The 20,584-nt window shown below is 35.9% G+C and overlaps 1 protein-coding gene across 5 annotated transcripts in view; it reads left to right on the top strand.

Annotated features, from left to right (window-relative positions):
- Positions 1-20,584, top strand: part of ROBO1 (roundabout guidance receptor 1) — a 643,819-nt gene that overhangs the window by 551,704 nt on the left and 71,531 nt on the right. For all 5 annotated transcript variants that reach the window (XM_026851549.1, XM_026851531.1, XM_026851540.1 and 2 more), the window contains 3 exons: positions 7,742-7,862; positions 11,626-11,764; positions 13,037-13,164. In XM_026851549.1, coding sequence (XP_026707350.1) covers positions 7,742-7,862; positions 11,626-11,764; positions 13,037-13,164 — 388 coding nt within the window. The remainder of the gene's footprint in view (positions 1-7,741; positions 7,863-11,625; positions 11,765-13,036; positions 13,165-20,584) is intronic.

Raw genomic sequence — 20,584 nt, 5'->3', positions numbered from 1 at the left:
TGCTTGGTTGCAGGGGGGGGGGGGGGAGTACTACTTTCAAAAATGTTTGTATATTTGTAGTGTTTAGTTGGTAGGGTTGATACTTTTTTGGAAATGATTGTAAAGTTTAAAAAAAAAATGTTTTGAATAAGAAGTCAAATCTATCTCAAAATTTAACACTGTCAGAATACTAACTTGGAAATGTATGAAAAAATCCACAGTGTTTTTGCCACCTGTGACAAATTTTACTTTCTTGGTTTGGTTCTCAGCTTGTATTCTACTGAAGAGCTCAGGTTAACACACTTTCCCTTGGGAAGCTGCTGCACCAGCTCCAGGGAGGAAAGCTTTCACAGGCAAATGAGTGCAGTAAGTGCAACGGTCACGAGAAGGGTCTGGAAGCCTGTAATTCTCATTCCCTTCAGTGACAGGCCAGCAGTGGACAGCCAGTCTCAGAGAGGATGTGCCTCTCCTTGAGGCAAGCAGGAGTCTGAGCCAAATCTGCTGCATCTCAGAAGGTCACTGAAAATAATGACCTGCTGCACAGATTGATGCCAAGAAAAAAATTTTTAATAACTGTTTTTTATTTTTATTCTCTCTTCTCAGACTGTCAAGATTTTGTTGTTGCTGTTGTTTCACAATTGTACTTCTAAGTCCAGGAGAACCTTCGTTTTGCATATTAAAGGCCTTTCAATTTCTTGCGGGGAATCATCATAGAAGACGACCTATGAACGTGTATTTCAACACTCTTGATAACTTGATTACTGTCAGAACAGCTCCCTTTAGAGAACCCTATATCGGGACCTTGAAAAATCCTATATTTAAGTGCAATGGCTGTGAGAGATCTGCACTCTGAGAAATGTCTTTCATCAGATTACAAGTTTTAGTGAAGTTTTATCTAGCCATACTTCTAAGACTTGAAGTTGAAAGTTAGGACTCTGCTGTTGGAGACTCTTGCTCTGCACAACTCCTCTTTCCTTAGGGGAAAGTAGGAAATTTCCTATTGACAAAATACACCCCATGATACTGAGTTGTCTTAAATTCTGCCCACATTAACTCCAGGCTTAGAAAAAGAAGACAACATTGGTCAATACCTACAATGACAGTTAGGAACTGAAATTCCATTGAAATCAGCAGCAGAGTCCATACTGCTCTGGAATGGCACAATGGTGGTGCTTCTCCTCCCTTCACCACCACCCCCACTCCCCGGTGCTGTCTGCAGGCTTTAGGTGTACCCTGCAGCATGCAGAGTCACTCCAGAGTCTGGTCTGGTTTTGCAAATGGGCCCTGGAGAGACTGTCTGAAACCACCCTTTGGCTTCATTCTTGGTGACGTTTCAGCACAGCCCCACAGAATGGCCTTGTGTTTGTCTTTTGCAATGTAGGCACTCTCAGTGGGAAATAGGCTACTAAATTCCTCTGTAGATGTGGGCTATGTTATTTCTTTTACGGTTACCAGGTAGGAATTTTTTATATGTTTTAAAATTTGTGGTTTGTTAGGATTATTTTTCCATATTACATTTGTGATTCTTTAGGTAACATAATAAAAAACTGAGAGATTTTGTGTGGACCCCAGCTGCTCCTTGGAGGTGTGTAAATAATACAGTGGTGGTGATGCTTAAAAGAAAATTCTTGTTTAACAGATACTTCAAATCATCTGTCTTGCTTAAGGGGAGATAAATGAAGACATACCAGACACCAAGTTCAGTTCAAGTTCACTTTTATTTCTGATTTCAATCGCTGATTACAGTGAAATCTACATATGCACCAATGCATCCAGGGGAGATGCATGCATGAGGTTAATTAACAGTGTTACAGAAGTATTGTAGTTGTCATTAAAAACATGTCATTCCCATATTGGACTCAGTTGGGCTTTCTTTTGGTGTTGCAGAAAATTGGTTACTTCTATGTATTTTTTACTGACCCATCAGATATGCTTATGTGTTGCCTATTGTTTAGTTTCTGTGCTCAGTAAATAGCATTGTGAAAAACAGTTCTGTGGCAAGTTTGATAATTTTTTTCTTTTTTTGAGATCTTGATAGAGCAAATTTAAGGCTATTAAGGTAGTTGTAAAATGCTTTTGATGTAGGAGGATTTTAATCTTAGTTTATATTAAGAATGGACACATTACATAGTAAATGTTTTGGACTGTAACTGTGAAAACGTTTTCAGGAAAGTATTTTACTGGTTCAAATATTTTCATATAAACATAGCTGTCTATTTAGAAATTAGTTCTGATTAATGTGAGCCAATATGGCCTATTTTGAATTAAATATTCCTTTGTAATTAACAAAAGCCAAATGCTTGTAGAAAGTAAGTGTGGGACTGTTACAGTTTTAAACTTCTGAAGTATGGATTTTTCTTTTCTGAAGTTGATTTATAACATTCTACATAGATCTTGACTGTTTCCATGATCTTGTTAGTTGGGTGAAGTATCAAACACATACGGTAATTCTGCTATTTGGGTTTTTGTGATAATGCCAAGGACTGAATAACCCTCAGCTGCCTCTGAAGTCACCAAACAATTCAGGGCACAGATAAATTAAGCCTTTGTAGATTTCCATCTTCTTGTAGATACGGCCATTAATAATGAGGCCATAAAAGAGGGGAAAGCAGTCTCATGAGCAGAATTGAATCTGAGCTGACTGATGTATCCTGGCTGGACTGGCGGGAGTGCCAGAAGCAGCAGCTTGGATCTATTGTCATTTTATCTACCTTAAATGCACTTTCTTTTTAAGTAAAGCTATCTTCCTATGCGTTTTGCACCATGCTTTACAGACTCTACCTTCAGGCCTGTCATCATTGCAAGACTGTTTTGTTGCCCTGTATGATACAGGGGAACAATTGACTAGCACTTTGTCATGACAGATTTACAGCACAGGAAGACCACTTGAAAGTATGTTTTAAACTTCTTTGAAATAGAACTTTCTGTGTGTTTGATCTGGAGGAGGCAGCACGTACCTTCCTGGGGTCCCAGAAAATGGAACCGAAAGCAGGACAGACTCCTCTGTCTGCACTTTGAAGTTGAACAAGAACAAAGTTTAATCATTGTTGAAGACTATTCCAAACACGTTTTGATGTCTAGTGTCTAATATTTAAGCATGTTATAATAGATAGGGAAGAATACATGGGATTTACAAGACTTCAAGCAAAATACACATTTTTAAATAAAAATTTAGGATAGGTATTCATTTATACGGTCTTTTACTTCATTAAAACTGCAAAGTTGTCTTTAATGCTGACATTCCATGACTTAAAGTTTGTGCTGCAATGATAAGTCATAATATGGATGTGCTAATCTGTTTGGTTGAACTAGATGATCTTCAAGGCCTTTTCCAAACTAGACGGTTCTGTGATTCTGTTTTGGGATGTTAGAACACAGAGAGGGAAATGAGAACTCTGTTTCCTAACTAAGAAATAAAATCTCCATTTTACTTGTATCTACCATTGGTGACAGTATTCATTACAATTGCCTGTACTTGCCTTGTTCATTAACTGTTATTGTCATTTATAATCAGTTGGTACTTTTTTAAAGCAAAGACCATGTCTGACAGGTTAATATCACATGCCTGTCACATTTCATTTAAATAAAAACTGATTTATGTATGCTGTACTGTAGAAGACTGAAATGTGTGAAATTTGTGATACTTCATATGCAGAAACTCTGTACAAAGAGAGGTCAGTATTTCACTTTGCAGTCTGAATTTAATTTGCTTATGGATTCAAGTTTGCTTTAGAATTATTTTGCAACAGAGCAGATTTCATTTATTAAATAGAATGAAACTAGGAGCTAAAAGAAAGTTTAAAAAAATACCAGTCACTTCTAGATTTGGACTTCCCAAGCATTTCTCTCATTACTTCATTTTTCTCATATTTCATAGCACATTTCTGTGTAAAGTAAATGAATCAACCACATATATAAAAATATTTCTTAACACAGACAGATGGGTATGGATTTATACATACAGAAATTTACACACACATGCAACAACAGGCATAGGTATATAAAATATGGCCTTAGAATAAGTATATGTATGTGTACAGCTATACTGAATACTTGGTGGTACTGTAGAACCCTTGGGTAAGTTTTTATGGATTTGATTTATTGGCTGACTGAGTTGATTCATTATTTGTATATGATTTTTTGCTGCTGGGTGGCCATAATTTACAGTTCTGGACCCAGTTAACTCTGTGGGTGCCTAGAGTTTTCTGTATGAACATCTTCAACTATTGTTTAAAAAAATAAATGAAGTGGACTTGCTTGAATGAACACTTTACTCATGAGAAGCAAAATATAGTCAGGCAGGCAGGTGATAGAAAATAGATTTCAATAAGTCTTTGTAAGTCACCATGCTATCAGATATTCTTGTAACGTACTTAAAACAATCCATACATGTTACAAGCAACTGAAGATCATCTATGAACTGCTGTGATCACAATCTTTTTCTTTCATCAGTATTCAGTGCTATTCTCATATTCTCTACTTGCACAGCCCTGATAAATCTGCTGGTAGGCACAGAACAAAAACAAAAAAATCCTGAAAGGGCATGAAAAGTCAAAAAGTGCCTCGGCATCATTTCTGTTTAAATGAAATGTGATATGATATGATACTTCCATCTTTTCAAAATCGGACTTAAATCTTTGGCAGTTAGCAAAGCAATTCTTTTCCCATGATAGGCAGTATCTACCAGAGTAGTGTAATAAAGCTGTTCGCTCTATCTTGTTTACGTGGAAGAAAGGACTTCTTTTTGTATTCAATATGGTAAGAACTGTTCTGGAGGTTTGGGATGAAATGTTACACTGTCTGTCACTTTTTCAAACGGTTACATCATTTGCTACTATAAAGTCCAGCTGGGGTAGGGGCCCAAATATGAGAAGAGCCAAAACGTTCAAATTAAAATGCTTTAATTAACTTTTAAGTTTCCACAGACTATGAATAGTTCTGATTTGCAGGATTTCAGATACTGCCCCCCCCACCCCCCCCCAAAGGTGATGTGGCTCTTTACTGCTCCAAATACTGGATATGAACTTACAGTACTGGACTTACTGAATATAAACTTAGTAAGGGAAAGAAATACAGCAGTGATTCTTTATGTGTTCCTCCAAAAATTTACATGTGTGTATTTCATTGTGTACTTTGTTACTTAAAGACATTGATCTATGGTGCATAGGTATTTCTACAATTTCCTATTTATAGAAAAAGTGTCAAACATTGCACGTAGAGAACATAAACTTGTTATCGCTACAGATTTGATTTGCAATGTCTTGTTAATAAATAGAAGGGCTTGATCAATCTTAATGTGATGGTGGGTACCTAATTGTTAAAATTTAATGGAAAACTTGGGTAGTGACCCAACAGCGGAAGTACGCTTTCTTCTAGCCATCTGTGAATGCTCTAGTTACATACATAATTCCACAGGCGCTTGTGGTACATTTTATTGCAGTTGTGTAATTCATCACCATTTAATGTGGCATAGCCATCATTGTAGCTAAAGTTCTAAACCCATCTTCTTTTTTAAGGAAAACAAAGAAACTAAAAAGGTCAACAAAAATAAAGCAAATGCATTCAGAATTCCATCTTGGAAGCACAGCTTCCTTCAGTAGGAATATCGAGTCTTTGGAAGTCTGCCTCAACGTCCATGAGGAACATCTTTCTTATGTAAATCTCAAATAACTTGGAAGAAAAGCATCTTTCAGTGTTTTGTTTTTGTTTGTTCAGTTATTTCTGCCCTAATGCTTCTCTCCATCTATGCTTTGAAGAGTGATTCCTAGAAGAAATTCCTATGATAGTTCTTCCTGGCGGTTGCAATTTGTGCAAAATATACAGTTGTGTCATATTGTAATGGGTTTGAATGGGATTTTCGTAAGTGCTAAAATCACAGGGGAGAACTAATTCTACTGAACGTCAGTAGGACTTAAGCTCTTAATACATGTATGAAAATCACTGCTTTCAGTTTACGTGGGTTTGAAATCATCAGTTGAGTTTCTAGATTCTTGTGATATGTAAATACATTTCTTTGTTAAATCCATTGCATTCAATATTGATACACGTGAGAAATACAGATTTCTGCATATGTATCTGGATATACAAATACCCAAAACGCATGTGGAAATCTTTCTAAAATTGTTTTTTAAAATCCTTTCAATAGATTAATTGGAAATAAATAGCTTTCTGTGATTTAGGGAGATGTAAAACAGGAATAAATACAGACTTTTAGTTATATTTTACATTTTCTTCCATGCTTACCAGTTCAAGGGGTCAACAATCTAAAAATACACACAGATTTTTGAAAAATGTGTGTTTGTAGGTCACCTTCGTTTTTTCATTCTTCATGCCTCAAATCCCCATTGAAATTTCATCATTGCTAGATTTCTGAATGATAAAGGACATATCTTTTCTGTTCTCAAACAACGGGTGCCAAAGGCAACAGAAGAAAATTTGTATGCAACACTATCTACGTTACACGTGCACGTTCATTTATCTCAATAACTGACTGTCATCTTTGTGTGCATACATCTTACAATGATAATAAGAGCCCAACACTGCTCAGATGTCAAATTTTGGGGGATAGATTTCTAACTGCAGGCAACTTGATCAAAATACCTCATATCAAGAACACTCCTTTCCTTGTCACTGACCATGTTAGACCCTTTCATGTACCTTCATGTGTGACTTGCATTTATTATTTCCACTCATGCCTTGAACTGCAGTGGTTTTCATAAGTGATTGGACTCATAAGCTTATGTTCACTTAAAAATGTAATTAACATTTTTGTATATTAAAGTAAACATAGTATGTATTTGGTTGCCTACACATATTTTGCTGAATTTTGGTGACCTTTGAAACTTGTTCAAACATTTTGTTGAACAAATGGGACAATAAATGCTTTTAAAAGGAGATGAGATATTTTCATATGCATTAAAATTTTATATTACATATCTTTATATAAAATAATATTTACATAATTTTTACTTGGAATTATATATTTTTGTTAATATTTATTGTATGTTTTCATATACAAAATAATATTATTTGGAATCACAAAGGGAAAGTATGTTTTCTGATTTGGGGGTTATTGGAATTCCATTGTCTTTCAAAAAGTCAATTCAGAATTAAGAGCAGAATGTTATTCGTCTCCCAGTAAGGCTTTAATTGGTTCTGTCCAGCTGCTTATCAGCCTTTAAAATTACTTATTTAAAGGTGTAAAACTAAAGAATAAAAAATTTCCTTTATTTTCTTAAGAAATGCAAACCAAAACAAATACAGAATTCATGAATGATAAAGAGCATGACCAGTGGTAGGATAACATACACATATTTCTTGTCAAGAAAAAGTTATTGTAGCACTTCATGTGAAAATGGGATTTTTGTCTAGTGCTAATTTTTACTCTCCACCTGATTACAGCAAGCTGCAGTAGTACATAGGAAGGAATTGTAGTCCTTCTGACCAACAAGCTGGTGGCCAAAAACAGGCTGTTGAACAACCAGTATTACATTACAGAGAATGAAGTAAAGAGTAATAGGGGTCCAAATCTGAGAGATTTTAAAATACTGATATAAAACTAAGAGGCAAGCTTTTTGCATGAAAGGAACATTAGATTAGTAATGTGTTGTTTGGGGTTTTTTTACTTTTTTGTATGATTTGGAAAATCACCAATAGCTTGTTTTGTTTCATTATCTCTAACAAAACCTTCTTCGGTTTAGTAAATATTATTAAATCAGTAGTTCATATTAAAATATTTTTTATTATCCTTGATTTGTCCTAGATCAGAGGAGGAAAGCTTATGATCACATACACAAGAAAGAATGATGCTGGCAAATATGTTTGTGTTGGAACAAATATGGTTGGAGAACGTGAAAGTGAAGTTGCAGAGCTCACTGTTCTAGGTAAGAACTACTGCTTTAAGACGTGTTAGTGAAAATGTCCAACTTCTGTTTTTCCTAGTAAGCCTTTTATTAAGAATCGTTCTCATCTATTTCCTTCTCAGTGTTTGTGTTGAAAATGTTTTTGTCATGATTGTGTTCTAGCAAATGGGTGGCAGTTAATGGCCTTGCAGTCCACCTTGGACTGTTTTCACTGTTGGAAGACACTTTCTTACTCAGTTATCAAACTGAAAATAATACCAGTGTCAACTGAGAGTAATTTAAAATAATAGCAAAATAAAATTAACTTCACTAAAAGCAGAGGCTTATTTTTTCCCTCTCATTTAATAAAATCAACATTATTCTAAATAATTATCCTTCATTTATAGTTGGATATAATGAATGCTGTAAAGATACAACAGGTCTACTTGTTCAGGTAATCCTAGTGATAGTTCCTCTGAGTATCAAAAAATACATTTTCATTTAAGGTAACTGAGCCTCGCTAAAAATTGTGGGTTTTGTTGCTATTGCAGCAAAGAATCTGTAACTCCCAAGTGCAACCTCAGAATTCCTTCAGCATGGGAGAATAGCCTCATGATCACTGTAGATGCACCTTTGGAAGTTTTCATTTAAAATGTGTCCTGTGTTACTTTGAAGTAGGGAAGGCTTGAGATAGCTAAATTGTTTCCACAGAATTAATAAGTACTTTGTCATCACAGGATGAGAATATCTAAGCCACTGTTCATAACACACTGTTTTCCATCGCAGTGCTGCTGCAGTAGTCCTGGCTTTTGCTTTTTGTTGTTTGGTTTGGTTTGTTTTTTTAAAATTCAGGTTTAAGATATATCTTGTCAGTCTTTGTCACTTTTATCTGTCTTCACTACTTTTTGGAGTTAGAACTCAGGCAGCTTGAAATCCTATTCGGAGTTCTATTTGAACTGTGTTTTCTGTAATGAGTTGTATGCCATCTTAAAGTTGTTGAAACTAAGTATGCAGCAAGATAGTGTGCAACCTTTTAGAAGGTAAGGAAGACTTCTTATGATCCACTATAGTGTTTTGGTTTTTTAAAATTTATAGACACCTTGGAAGCACTTTGGGAGAAAGTTTATTTTCAAAAAGACTTTTAGAACTTCCAAGCAAAATCTAGAATTGAAAGAAAGTTGTAGTTACATTGAGTAAAGCCGTGGCACTGGGCTCCTAATTAACTGTACCAGTTAATTGTTCATTGCTCGTCTAGTACTAACCAGGGAATCATTGTATGGACTGTTACATAATCCAGGCTGGGAAATACTATATTACTCTTGCGGCTAACATGTCAGAAGGATGCACTGCAGAGAGAGGTGTGCCTTTGCCTTTTCCTGCATCTCATTCTCCCTTCAAACATATTTCTGATTTTCAGCCTGGGAAAACTAGTGAGGTTTTTTTTCAAACAGGACAGTGAAGCTTTGAATGCCATATCAGTCTGTGTCTAGAAATCTTTAATACACCTTATTCTTTCAACTCAGGCCTTAGATAATGTGTGAAAAAGCATGAGAAACATGCTGACTTCATATATTAAAATCTCTCAGCGTAAATCTTCTGTTTATGGGTTTTGGTTATTTAGAAGTTGAACTGCTTTTAGGTCTCTGCTTTAGATCAGACGGAGGATTTCATGCCAGAAACTGTGATATTAGAAAGTTTCAGAGTGTTCCTTGCTAAGATTTCCTTGTATTTACCAAAAACTTTTGTGACAAAGACAGTTACTTAAATTAGTGCTGATTTCCCTTACCCATTTATGCTTTTGAATAAGAGTGCTATGAATGGGCAGTCAAAAGCTCTTGGACTCTTACTCTTCCTTTAGGATCTGGAGACAGTGTGCCTCTTGGTGGGTGTTGCTTGTTGTGCAGCAGTCCTCGCCATACCAGATCAGTCCTTTTGCTGTTGCATAATAAGTTGAACATTCTTCCCCAAACTATTCTTACACTGAAGTTTAATCCATAATGTTCTTTCCTTGCATTCAGATTGCATTTTTACTGCATCTACAAGAAAGGGGCTGGGGGGAAGGGCGGGGGGGGGGGAACACCACGCGACACAACACACATACGTCTATATTTGTATTAATTCCCAGCTAGATTTATGTCTGTAGGTCTCTGTTTTATTTCTCACTTCTTGTATATGAACCCAGGCTAGGACTGACAAAGATCAACTTGCAATTTCATCTAATGTTATTTGCCTAGCATTGCAAGCCAAGGTAGGTTTTCTACAGCACAAAGCATCCAGTTGGTCTGGACATCCTCAAGAATAAAGGAAGCTCTTTTATAGGGTTTTGTTCAGTTCATTTCCACTTCAGTCCTTTTTGAACCACACTAACATTTTATAATACTGAATCTCTATATCTTTAGCTCCAAAGTCAAAGTAATATTCAGAAACACCTTTTACAAACAGGAATATGGGACACAAAGAAAATGGGATTGCCTCTTTATCCTTCTGTCTGATGCTTTTGTACTCCTGTGAGAAATCTGTGGCACATTTTTGAGTATTCACACTTTCTGATTGTGCCATTGGCTTCAGACTCTTCTGGTTCCATGGAGATAAGATTTATATTTTTGATACATACAAGTCAAAACATGCAACTGCCTTCTCAACTCCCTCAGATCTTTCACAGGTTTATAGGCAAAAAGGTCATCTGCCTTAGGCAAAAGAACCTGGCAAGCACTCTGCTGTTAAACCTTCCCTGCTCTTTTATGGACATCCTGTTGTCATCTTGTGCTGCCTTTCTAGATGGGTAATCCTTCCTAGAGTATACTAGAAATTGTTAAAAACACTTTTCTTTATTGTGCGTTTGCAAATCTCACTGCACTCATGTGGTATGGAACTGTGGAACTATGAATAGCCCAATACCATAAAGCTTTGAATCCTGTTACAAATAGCAGAGTGTGTTGATCCCTTTCCTGAAATTTCCAGCTAGTAACTGGAAAACTGGTTGCCAGAATAGCACAGCCTGTATTGAGATCCCATTTTGTTTCAGAAAGCCTGAGAAAAAGTATGCAGCAGTTAGTCTGACTCTGGTGAGCCAGGACTTGGGTCGTTCATGTCCTACAATATGGGTCAGGGATAACAGGAATTTTTATGAATAAAACTTATAAAGAGAACATTGTGGTGAGTTTTGGCTTTTTTTTATTTTATGTGTGCTAGTGAAAAAACCCGTTGTCTTTCTAATGTAGCATTGGAAATGATTGCATCGAACACTAGCTGCTGCTGACACCTGCAAGTAGCATCACAGAGATACTGTGCTGGACCTTAGCCTTCAAACTTAGAAGTTTGAATTCAGTTTTGACCATTGGTTCAAATTTTGGTTCAAATTTTGACCATTGAGTCAAAATCTCCAGTGAGACAATGTTTGGTTTGTGCCTTCTGTCTTTTTGAAGCAGTTCAGCAGATGAGCGGTCATTTGTCTGGGTCCTTGCAGCAGGCCTGCATCTATGTAAGTATCAATGTGTATTTAGATTTTCTGTGTAGGCTGTTTTCCTTTAACTATATTAGCTGTGATGAAGTAAGGAAGTCTGTGCTTGGATCTGAGCAACTGCTGACAGCGTCTGCCTCCTGTGCTGAGGTTCACAGTGCTGGCCATCTGCAGAGCTACGGATCTTCTGCCTGGGGCTGGGAGTGAGAGGAGTGGCAGCAGAGGCACCTCCATCAAGTTCATCCTCCTAGTCCCCTTGCTCTAACAGTCACAGTTCAAGGAAGATCACAATTCAGGCACAGAACTGCTGAACTAAATCTGTTTTTTGCTTTCCTTTCCTTTTAGAGAGACCATCTTTTGTGAAGAGACCAAGTAATTTGGCTGTAACTGTGGATGATAGTGCAGAGTTTAAATGTGAGGCAAGAGGTGACCCAGTCCCTACAGTAAGGTGGAGGAAAGATGATGGAGAATTACCAAAAGCAAGGTGTGGTATATAGAGTTAGCATTTTATTGCATCTAACTTGGTATATGATGTAGTCATTCAACATCTGACAGCTAGCATTTATTTTTCTTGAATGGAGAAGGCCTGGCTTGACCTAATAAAACAGTTCTAGTTAGGACTGAGCTCTGTTTGAGGTTATAATTTACATTGAAACTTAAGAATGGCTTGTTCTCAAGGTTTTGTTGTGAGAACATGTGTGTCAAATCCAACAAAAAATAGCTAAGCTCAGTCAGTAATATCTGATACAGATTAATTCTTCACCTGAAGAATCTTTTGAAATTACTAAAACTTTTGGAGAATGTGTAACAGATCAGATTACAACATCAAGAAGTATATATTGGAATTGCAATTGGTATTAAATGAACTTTGGTAATGTATGTAGAAAGCTGCCTTGGTTATACATGTTTTTGTTACTAAGTTTCCATTTAACTATTTTTTTCCATCATTGCTCTAATTTAGACCAAAAAGTATAACACCTTATTAAAAAGAAATGCATTCGTGATCAATGGATTGATTGTTTACTTATTTACTTTGGATTCACAATTATCAGTTAAAAAACTGTTAGAGGAGAGTACTGAAGAAAGAAACCCTGTAACAGTTGGCTCCAGCCATCCAAATCCAGCTTCCTGTCAATCTAGTCTATAGCTTTAATAAAAACTCTGGCGTTTTTAAGAGAAAAATCTACTTCCCATAAAGAGAAACACATTGACTACATTATACAAAGAAGAGAAAAAAAGGTGATGAAAGGAGAGGAAATGGTAAAAGGCCACATTGTTCTTTAAAAAAAAATTATTGAATGAATTGTGATTTATCTTAACTTTCACGCAATTCTGATATTCTTGAGAACAATATTTTCTTTTCAACCATATTAAAAAAAATCATTCAGATGGAAGAATTATACAGAGAATAATAACTATTATTACTTTTACTTACTAGAAGAGTTCTAACAATTACAATGTTCTGTGTTAGAGCTTTACGATAGTGTCACAACAGTGAAATTCTACTGATGTCAGTTAAACTGACTCACATTGCAAATTAAATCAGAATTAGGTTTTCAAATATTTATATATAATTTGCTTTTAAAACTTTATTTTTACATTATCAGTTTATAAGGATTTATACATATTTTTATTTCTAAAGGAAATATAGGAATAAAAATATTTGAGAGTAAACCCACCATATTTTTACCCTTTACAGAAATTGTACAAAGTTCTGTTGTTCCTGTTCATTGTTCATTACTATGTTTATTTAAAGATATGAAATCCGTGATGATCATACCTTGAAAATCCGGAAAGTTATGGCAGGAGACATGGGCTCGTATACTTGTGTTGCAGAAAATATGGTTGGAAAAGCTGAAGCGTCAGCAACTCTAACAGTTCAAGGTAAGAATGTTTGCATAGTTCCCCAATCTAGAATAAAGTTTATATTTTTGCATGGTGACTTTATAGAGTTGCTAAGTGCAGACTAGTTGTGTCTATACACAGCTGTGAGAGTTGCGACTCATGCAGGAACTCCATGCTGTGCTGTTTGCTGATGTTGTTTCTTTGAGCTTAATTCTTAATTCTTAAGAAATTGAAGCACTTCGCATGTAAGGTTTTTTGTAAGCAGTCTCTACCATTCCGGCATGTGAACTGAATATGTTTTGAACTTCAGTGTGATCAGCATCATGTCACTTACAGTATTTGTATCTGAAACCCTAACAGAAAGAAGAAAAACAGTGTTACCAAACTACATTGTTTTAACTTGAAGAGTTATAAGTTCAAGTTTTTGCCATTTTTTTTCAATTAAATATAATAAAGAAGCAGTGAATAATAAATCTGTTTGTATATCTTTTAATACTCTAGCCTAGACCACTGGAATTCCTGTTACTTTTTCATTATACAAGTGTATTGTAGCACTACTGGTTCTTTGTAAGATAAAAACTCAGTGGAACTCAGTGAACTAATATGTATAAAAATCCTTCATTGCCTTTATATACACAATCCAGATGTTCACTAGTCAGATAATCCCTCTCTTCCTTTCCTGGCTAGCAGACAGGCAGTGATGTCGTCCCAGTGCTTTTTTCTAAGCACTGATGGTCCTTCTGTCCTTTTCTCTGCTCAGTGGGAATTAGTCATTATGGAATTCTGGGGAAGTACAGGCTTAAAAGTTTTTCTTTGGTAACAGGCCTCTATTTTGACACATTTACTGTAACAGGAAAGGTCTTGTCCTTAACCGGGTCTCCTTTTTCTAACAGAAACATTTGTTGTCCATAACATCTGTAGCTGTTAGGAAAATAGGAGTTCTTTTGTTGAAGCTCTCATAAAACCAAGAATTTTGAGATGTTCTGTTTTGTTAGTCATCATGATGTTTATACATCAAAACTGATACCTTATGTTTGCAAAATAACCAGCTCTTAAACTCAGTCTTTTAGAATAAATGATTAACACGTGAGCAATAAGCACTGTTTATTCAAAAGAAGAAGACTGAATTATTTTTTAAAGGGTTATTTCTTCTGAAGATCATGTCTTACATCAACTCTTAATCTTATAAAATGTGAGTCTTAAGAAAATTTGCCTTATGACTGGTTGAGCAGTTACATTTCCGGAAATAAGCTGTTGGTAGACCTAATACTTTGTAGTCTTATTCAAAGTAATAAGCAAACACATTCTTGTAATCATATTTAGGTTAGCGGTGCTACTCTAGATATAAAATGACATAAATTTGTAGATAATAGAGATCTAGAGTGAGATCTTTTGAATTTTTATAGTAAAATGCAACTTATAAGGAATGTGATCATAACCTAAATCTGGTTTCAGCAAGATTCTTTTTAGGTACTTCTATTATACAGTAAATATTTATATTGTAACAGCTTTGCTCTGCAGATATTGTTATGGGATAATTTGTTTCCCAGTGTGAATGGATTACTGCCTGAGCCATTTGTCTGTACTAACATCTTCGTAGAAGGGAGTGATGGGAGAAACTGTAATGTGCATAGCCAAGTTCTAGTTGATAATGTAGCAAGTTATGATCAAAATCCATTTTTTTAGAGTGTCCAGGAGACCTATATTTATGGGAAGAAGAAGAAAAAAAAAAAAAGACTCCTCATACATTTTCCATTCATATTTTTTCACGTTTTTCTTTTTCCTCCTTTTTCTCTTCTTCCCTCCTGTCTCCTCCTCTTCCCTTGTTTCAAAGACTATTTTTTTTCTAAAGGTTCTGGTCTTTTACTACACTTCATCTAGAGAAGTAGATCTGATCTAGTTTCAGTGCTAAAATGAAATTGATCTGGCTGTTCAAGGACACACAGCTTTTTGAGGATTTTTTTTTTTTTTTTTCGTATGGGTAGTATTTTTTCCAGGTGATTTAATGAATAGAAACGACAAGTCTTTTCTACACTTCTGGTAACTGACTGTTGGGTTTAATTAGTGTGTGTTCTGCTATGCCAAATAGAGTTATTTCAGTTATGTATATAATATGCTTATTCAGTTACATATTTGTAAACAGAGGCCGATTTTGCAAATCATGGCCTCAGAATTTACAGTTGCCACTGTGAAGACCTGTTAAATTCAGCAAAGGCCAAACAGGGGTTTTTGCTTGGCTTTGGGTTTGTCTGGGTTGTGTGTGTTTTTTGGAGTTTTGTTTGGCTTTTTTTCTCCCTCAGTATCTCAGCAAAAGGCTGTGGTGCTTTCATGCCAGACTATATGCCAAAGAAAGAATATGGGAGTTGTTAATTATAACCCCAGAAGATGGGTGTCCGTGTTAGTAGAGGGGCAGTCATCATCTGTCAAGTGCCTGTACAGTGGAACTGCTGCACTGAATGAAACGTGGCAAAAGAGCTGTAAGCAGTGCTCTTTGGGACGATGCTTGGGCCTTAGGGTTCATAGCACTGCTAAGAAGAAAACATACCCTCTTCTGTACTCGTCACTTTTCAGGTCTCAAGCACCGTGATTGACTTGTGTATGTTCTGCACTATACAGGGTTATCTAGGCTATTAAAAAGTGGAATGTGCAGCACCAGGGCTAACTGAGATACCTAGGTGTCAGGGTTGTGTTGATGAAATGCGGCGAATAGCTAACCTGGTGTCTCAGCCCTGTATCTGGTGGTATGATTACCTCCAGGTCAGCTCTGATCGTGCTTGATCTAGCAGACGTTGGAGTGTGTAGTGCGCGCCCTGCAGTACTCCCTGTCTCAGGCTGCAGAGCCTCTGAGCTGGATGAATGGGCCCAGTCGGTGTCTATGGACTGGGAACTGTCAACTCAGATAGTTCAACAATATATAATAAAATGCTGACTGCAGAAAATTCAAAAGAGGGGAGGGAATATCAATTCCAGTTTAATGTTCTTCCTGCTTATGGCACCAGCATTACAGATTCTGGTTATTGGAATCACTATTTTCCATTATACAGGCTCCTGACTTTGTGGGGTTTAAGTGTTTCCTACATGAACTACAGACACTGTATTTATTGTGATTTCAGTCATATTGTTCCACCAAATCTGGAGTTCCGTAGTGACAGAGAAGTTTGAACCCTTCACTTAGTCTTTTACTATTGCAGCTTAAAAACATTTCCATCCTTGAAACTGTTTGTCATCTTCTTTTCTCCTTGAAAATTAAATAGTTAAGAAAATGTAATCCTGCTGTTGTTTTCATTTTCCTAAAATTAGAGTGTCTCAGTCCACTGTTTCCATTTTGCAGCAATGTGCAGTGCATATGTAAAGCATCCAGAGACATTGCTAAATAACATGTGGAAGCATTTTATTCAGGAGATGATTAATTATTAAATAAATACCTCACTCAATACAAACTACCAAGAAACAGCTGAAAGTATAATACATTATATATTATCAATACATTTTACCAAATAGCTCATGTGCTCCAGAAAAGGCAAACAGTGGCCAAAAGTGCATCTCTGGAACCAGCAGATCCCTCTCTTGCTCTAGCACTAAGCAAGTTGTATATATATATTTTCTATGTATTTAATACATATGCAAGATGATTTTCATGTTTTCATTAAGATTTCTATTATGTGATTTTCTTAGTTTTATGCCTTGAAGCAGAACTGTAGAAATTATAATATTACATATTTCATTATTATATATATAAGTGAAGCCTATGTTCCTGAGACACACAAAATTACCAAAAATGCATGCCTCAGAACTTCAGTTCTAAAAGAGAATTAGTTTTACCATATATGCACATAGAAGTAGAAGAATATGCAAATTTCACTTTTAATCATAAAAATGCTTTCAAGTAAATCTAACAACCAAAGGTTTAACATATTTTCCCCTACTTCCATTTGGTTTGCTCCCATTTGCAGTACTTAATTAGGCTTTTTTAGCATCTAATTTTGTACTAAGTTTATTATTTATACTGAAATGAGCTTTACTCTCTGATAAAAGCAGAAGTTACGGCTCCAGTGGAGGTCCTACTGCACAGCTGGCCAAGAACCGTTATAACAGTGCCAGCGTAGTTGCTATTCAACAGGCGTTAACACAAGAACAGGTCAAGTAGGTCAGTTGACTTGAGGACTTGACAAGAATAATACCAGTGCTGTGGCTGTTGGTGACTGTTGGTTGGTCACCAGCAGGTTGGTAGTGAACAATCCTCAAAACTCTTGAGTTATTCTTAGCTCTTCTTCCTCAAGCAGTGACTCTGGAGGAGCTTACAATACTTGTTACAGTGCTCTGCCTAATATGCACCTAAACATGCAGCAGCAGTGACTGAACTGTAAAATGTAAATTTTACCATTCAAAGGCACTAAACACATTCAGTGTTATCAGTTTGGCAGGAAAAAAGATTTCCTATGGAAATTACACTGACCAATTCCTATTTAACAGTGGTGATCTTTGATATCAAGGTTTTTTAGTTTATGATATCATTAATTTTAGGGTTAACAGAGCTTGTCTGCAAGATGGATAGTGAGCAGAAGTTGGAGTAGTCAACTGACAAGGAATTTTAATCTGAAAAGATGGCACATGCTTCAGGTCTGGAATTTCCTCCTCCTTGTACTTTGTACAAAGTAGCTTCAAGGCATGCTGTAAAAGACAGCTATTTGATAATGCTTCTGGGTAGGGCTAGAATACCACCCAGAATGAAAAGGAATAGGATTTGCTCTTTTATCTGTCAGATTCTATATAAATGTTTCAACTGTATCATGCTGCTGGTACACATTATAAACTGGCTGTAAATGTAATTGCTTTATAGGTGTTTGAGCTACCTACATTAAAATAACAAAGACAAAATTCAGAGTTTTATGGGATTACAAAAATGCTGTTGAGCTATATGGTGGTTATTATGTGTTGCAGTGAATGCCTCACAGTATCATGGGTGAATTTAACCACTTGAATTTTAAAACTGAGATTTGGATTTAAATCTGAATTTGTCTACATGGTCTCTCTTTAAGTCAGTATTTCTCAAAGAACTGATTATGGGCCATATTCTGTCTTCAGTCCCCATGAAAGAAGATGGAAGAATATTCATTGTCTATGAACTTCAGGGATTTTTTTTAATTAATAAACTTTTGACAGGATGAATGAGGGAAACCATGCCTTGTGATTTGTTTAGCTTAAATGACTGCAGTAAACTATGGCAGCACTTCAGATTTCTATTAAAGTTCTGAGGAGTTTGACTGCCACCTATTTCTGGTGAAAGAATACAAATCTTAAATGTTAATCAGAAGGAACTGAGGAGACTATCTGAAGAACAGATTAGTGCCCTGAAGGTGTTTGTTCTTCTGGTAACTGGCGAACACTAAGGTTCCTGAAGCTTTTCTAAAATACAGGTAAAAAAAAAAAAATCAGTAAATATTTCCGAGAAATTTTTAAAAAAGTTATTTATAGTTGTTTCAAATCCATGTCACATATTTTGATAAATAACTGCTTCTGTGGTATTTGAGTTTTTAAATAGAGTTTTATTTTTTTATGGAGTCTCACAATGGTGATAACAAGTGCTTACAGGGAAGTAACACTTCAAAACTTTTCAGATTCCTTCCTGCAATTTAGTACTTTGAAACAAGGACTTGAGACAGATGTTTCTGAGCAAATAGAAGCATTACCACAAAAGTAAGCTGGAGCTAGAAGCTTTCTCTTACTGAAAGGGTTTTATTTACTGTAAATTTCTTTAAAATTCTACCTTTTAATCACTTGCTGCAGAGAATTTAAGAAAGTACATTTGTGTAGCATACTTAAGCACTCAAAAGTAGCAAAGAAAATCTGTATACCGTTTTCTAGTGCCTGCAATTTCCTAAATCCCCCCATGGCCAAGGAAGAGTCAGTTTTGTATCAGGCTTCACTGTTGCAGACTTTATTTTGTGACTGCTGATCTAAAGATAACATTTCAATAATTCTGTCTTTGGAATAGACAAAGTAGAATTTTACTATAAGTTGTTGAGTTTTCAGATTTTTGGGGTTTTTATATAAAATTAAATAGAGAGCAAGGAATAACCATTTTTCATTGGTTGTTCATTGAACAGTACTTCTGCTGTATGTTCATTCTGAAATAAACTTAGGCTTTCTTAAATTATGCTAAACATCCATAAAAAGGTAATACGCACTTTATTTTTGCTTTGTTTATAGTCTGTAAGTCATTTTCATAAGGACTGTACAGGGATTATAGTGCACCCTTTTTTTGTTAGTTTACATACATCATCAAAATCAGTCATCTGAATTGGTTCTTGACAAAAAAAACAGCTGACATAATAATTGCATTCAAACATGAGTACCATTTGTTACTATGAATTATGTTTTGTTTGAACACTAAAATATTTTATTGTTAGGTGCTGAATAACACTCAAGAACTGGTAATAAAGTATCTTGCAGTCTCTATACACAAACTAGAACATGTAGTAGGCTCAGTATCAGAATCTTACGGTGCAAGAAAAAATGGCTTCTTCAGGTTAAACTGCTAAGTAATCAAGTATGTTCACATTGTTTTCTGCAGGAGGTTTCTGTGTGCTCCATTTGTCCCCATGACCACACATTAATTTCTAAAATTTTGGGTTAATTGGGTGGGGGTGGGGGGTGGGGTGGTGTCCATTTAAGTATGAAATACGATGAGAGGATTGAGAAGCAAGAAAACAAAGCTCTCTGGATGACATCAGGTCACTTGTTCTCATCAATATCCTATGCTTCTAAACACAGCATTGAAGGGGAGTCTCTTCTCTTTGCATCTTTCAGTGGCGTAATGAGTGCACACTTAGGACTTTCGTCTCCTCAGATTAAACAGATACTCTCTTTTTTGACATAGTTAAGGTAGCTTGTTGATGCTTGAGTCTCACTACAGAGGAATAAGTCACCTCAGAGTACTGCTGTGGTCCAGTCTTTCACCAGCAATATCTGATGGCCTTTTCTGTACCTCTTCATTCAGAGTTCTCTGGTGCTCCAATCATGTCAGTTTTTCTCCTCCAAGAGTATAAGTAACCTAACTAAAGACTACACCTGAAGATATGTTTGCTAAAATCCCTAGACCATCACAGCTACAGCAACACTTTTGTTTCAGACTACTTTTTCATAGCATTATCATCTTTTGACAGAGGAGAACCACTCCTTCACTGCATGAAAATCAGGCTGAAAGTCCCTGATTATTTTTTTTATTATTTTTGCACATTGTGTTTATTTCCTTAAGGAACTGGTTCCCTTTTCTACCTCCATCACAGTAAAAATTCCCAGTACCTGATGGATAATTCCATCTTGTATAGAATTCTTTGTTGTATTTTTTGCTACTTAAAATTTGTTAATGTGTCACAGGTGCCTTCTTGTTAACATTTTTAAAAGTTAAGTTCAGGTATTAGTTTCCCATATGTAAACTCGTGTTATCTTGGGGGGG

Source organism: Athene cunicularia (assembly GCF_003259725.1).
Source record: "Athene cunicularia isolate RWA chromosome 1 unlocalized genomic scaffold, athCun1 chr1_part1, whole genome shotgun sequence".
Taxonomy (NCBI): Eukaryota; Metazoa; Chordata; class Aves; order Strigiformes; family Strigidae; genus Athene; species Athene cunicularia.
Note: the sequence above shows the minus strand (reverse complement) of the source record. Positions and strands in the feature narration are given on the sequence as shown.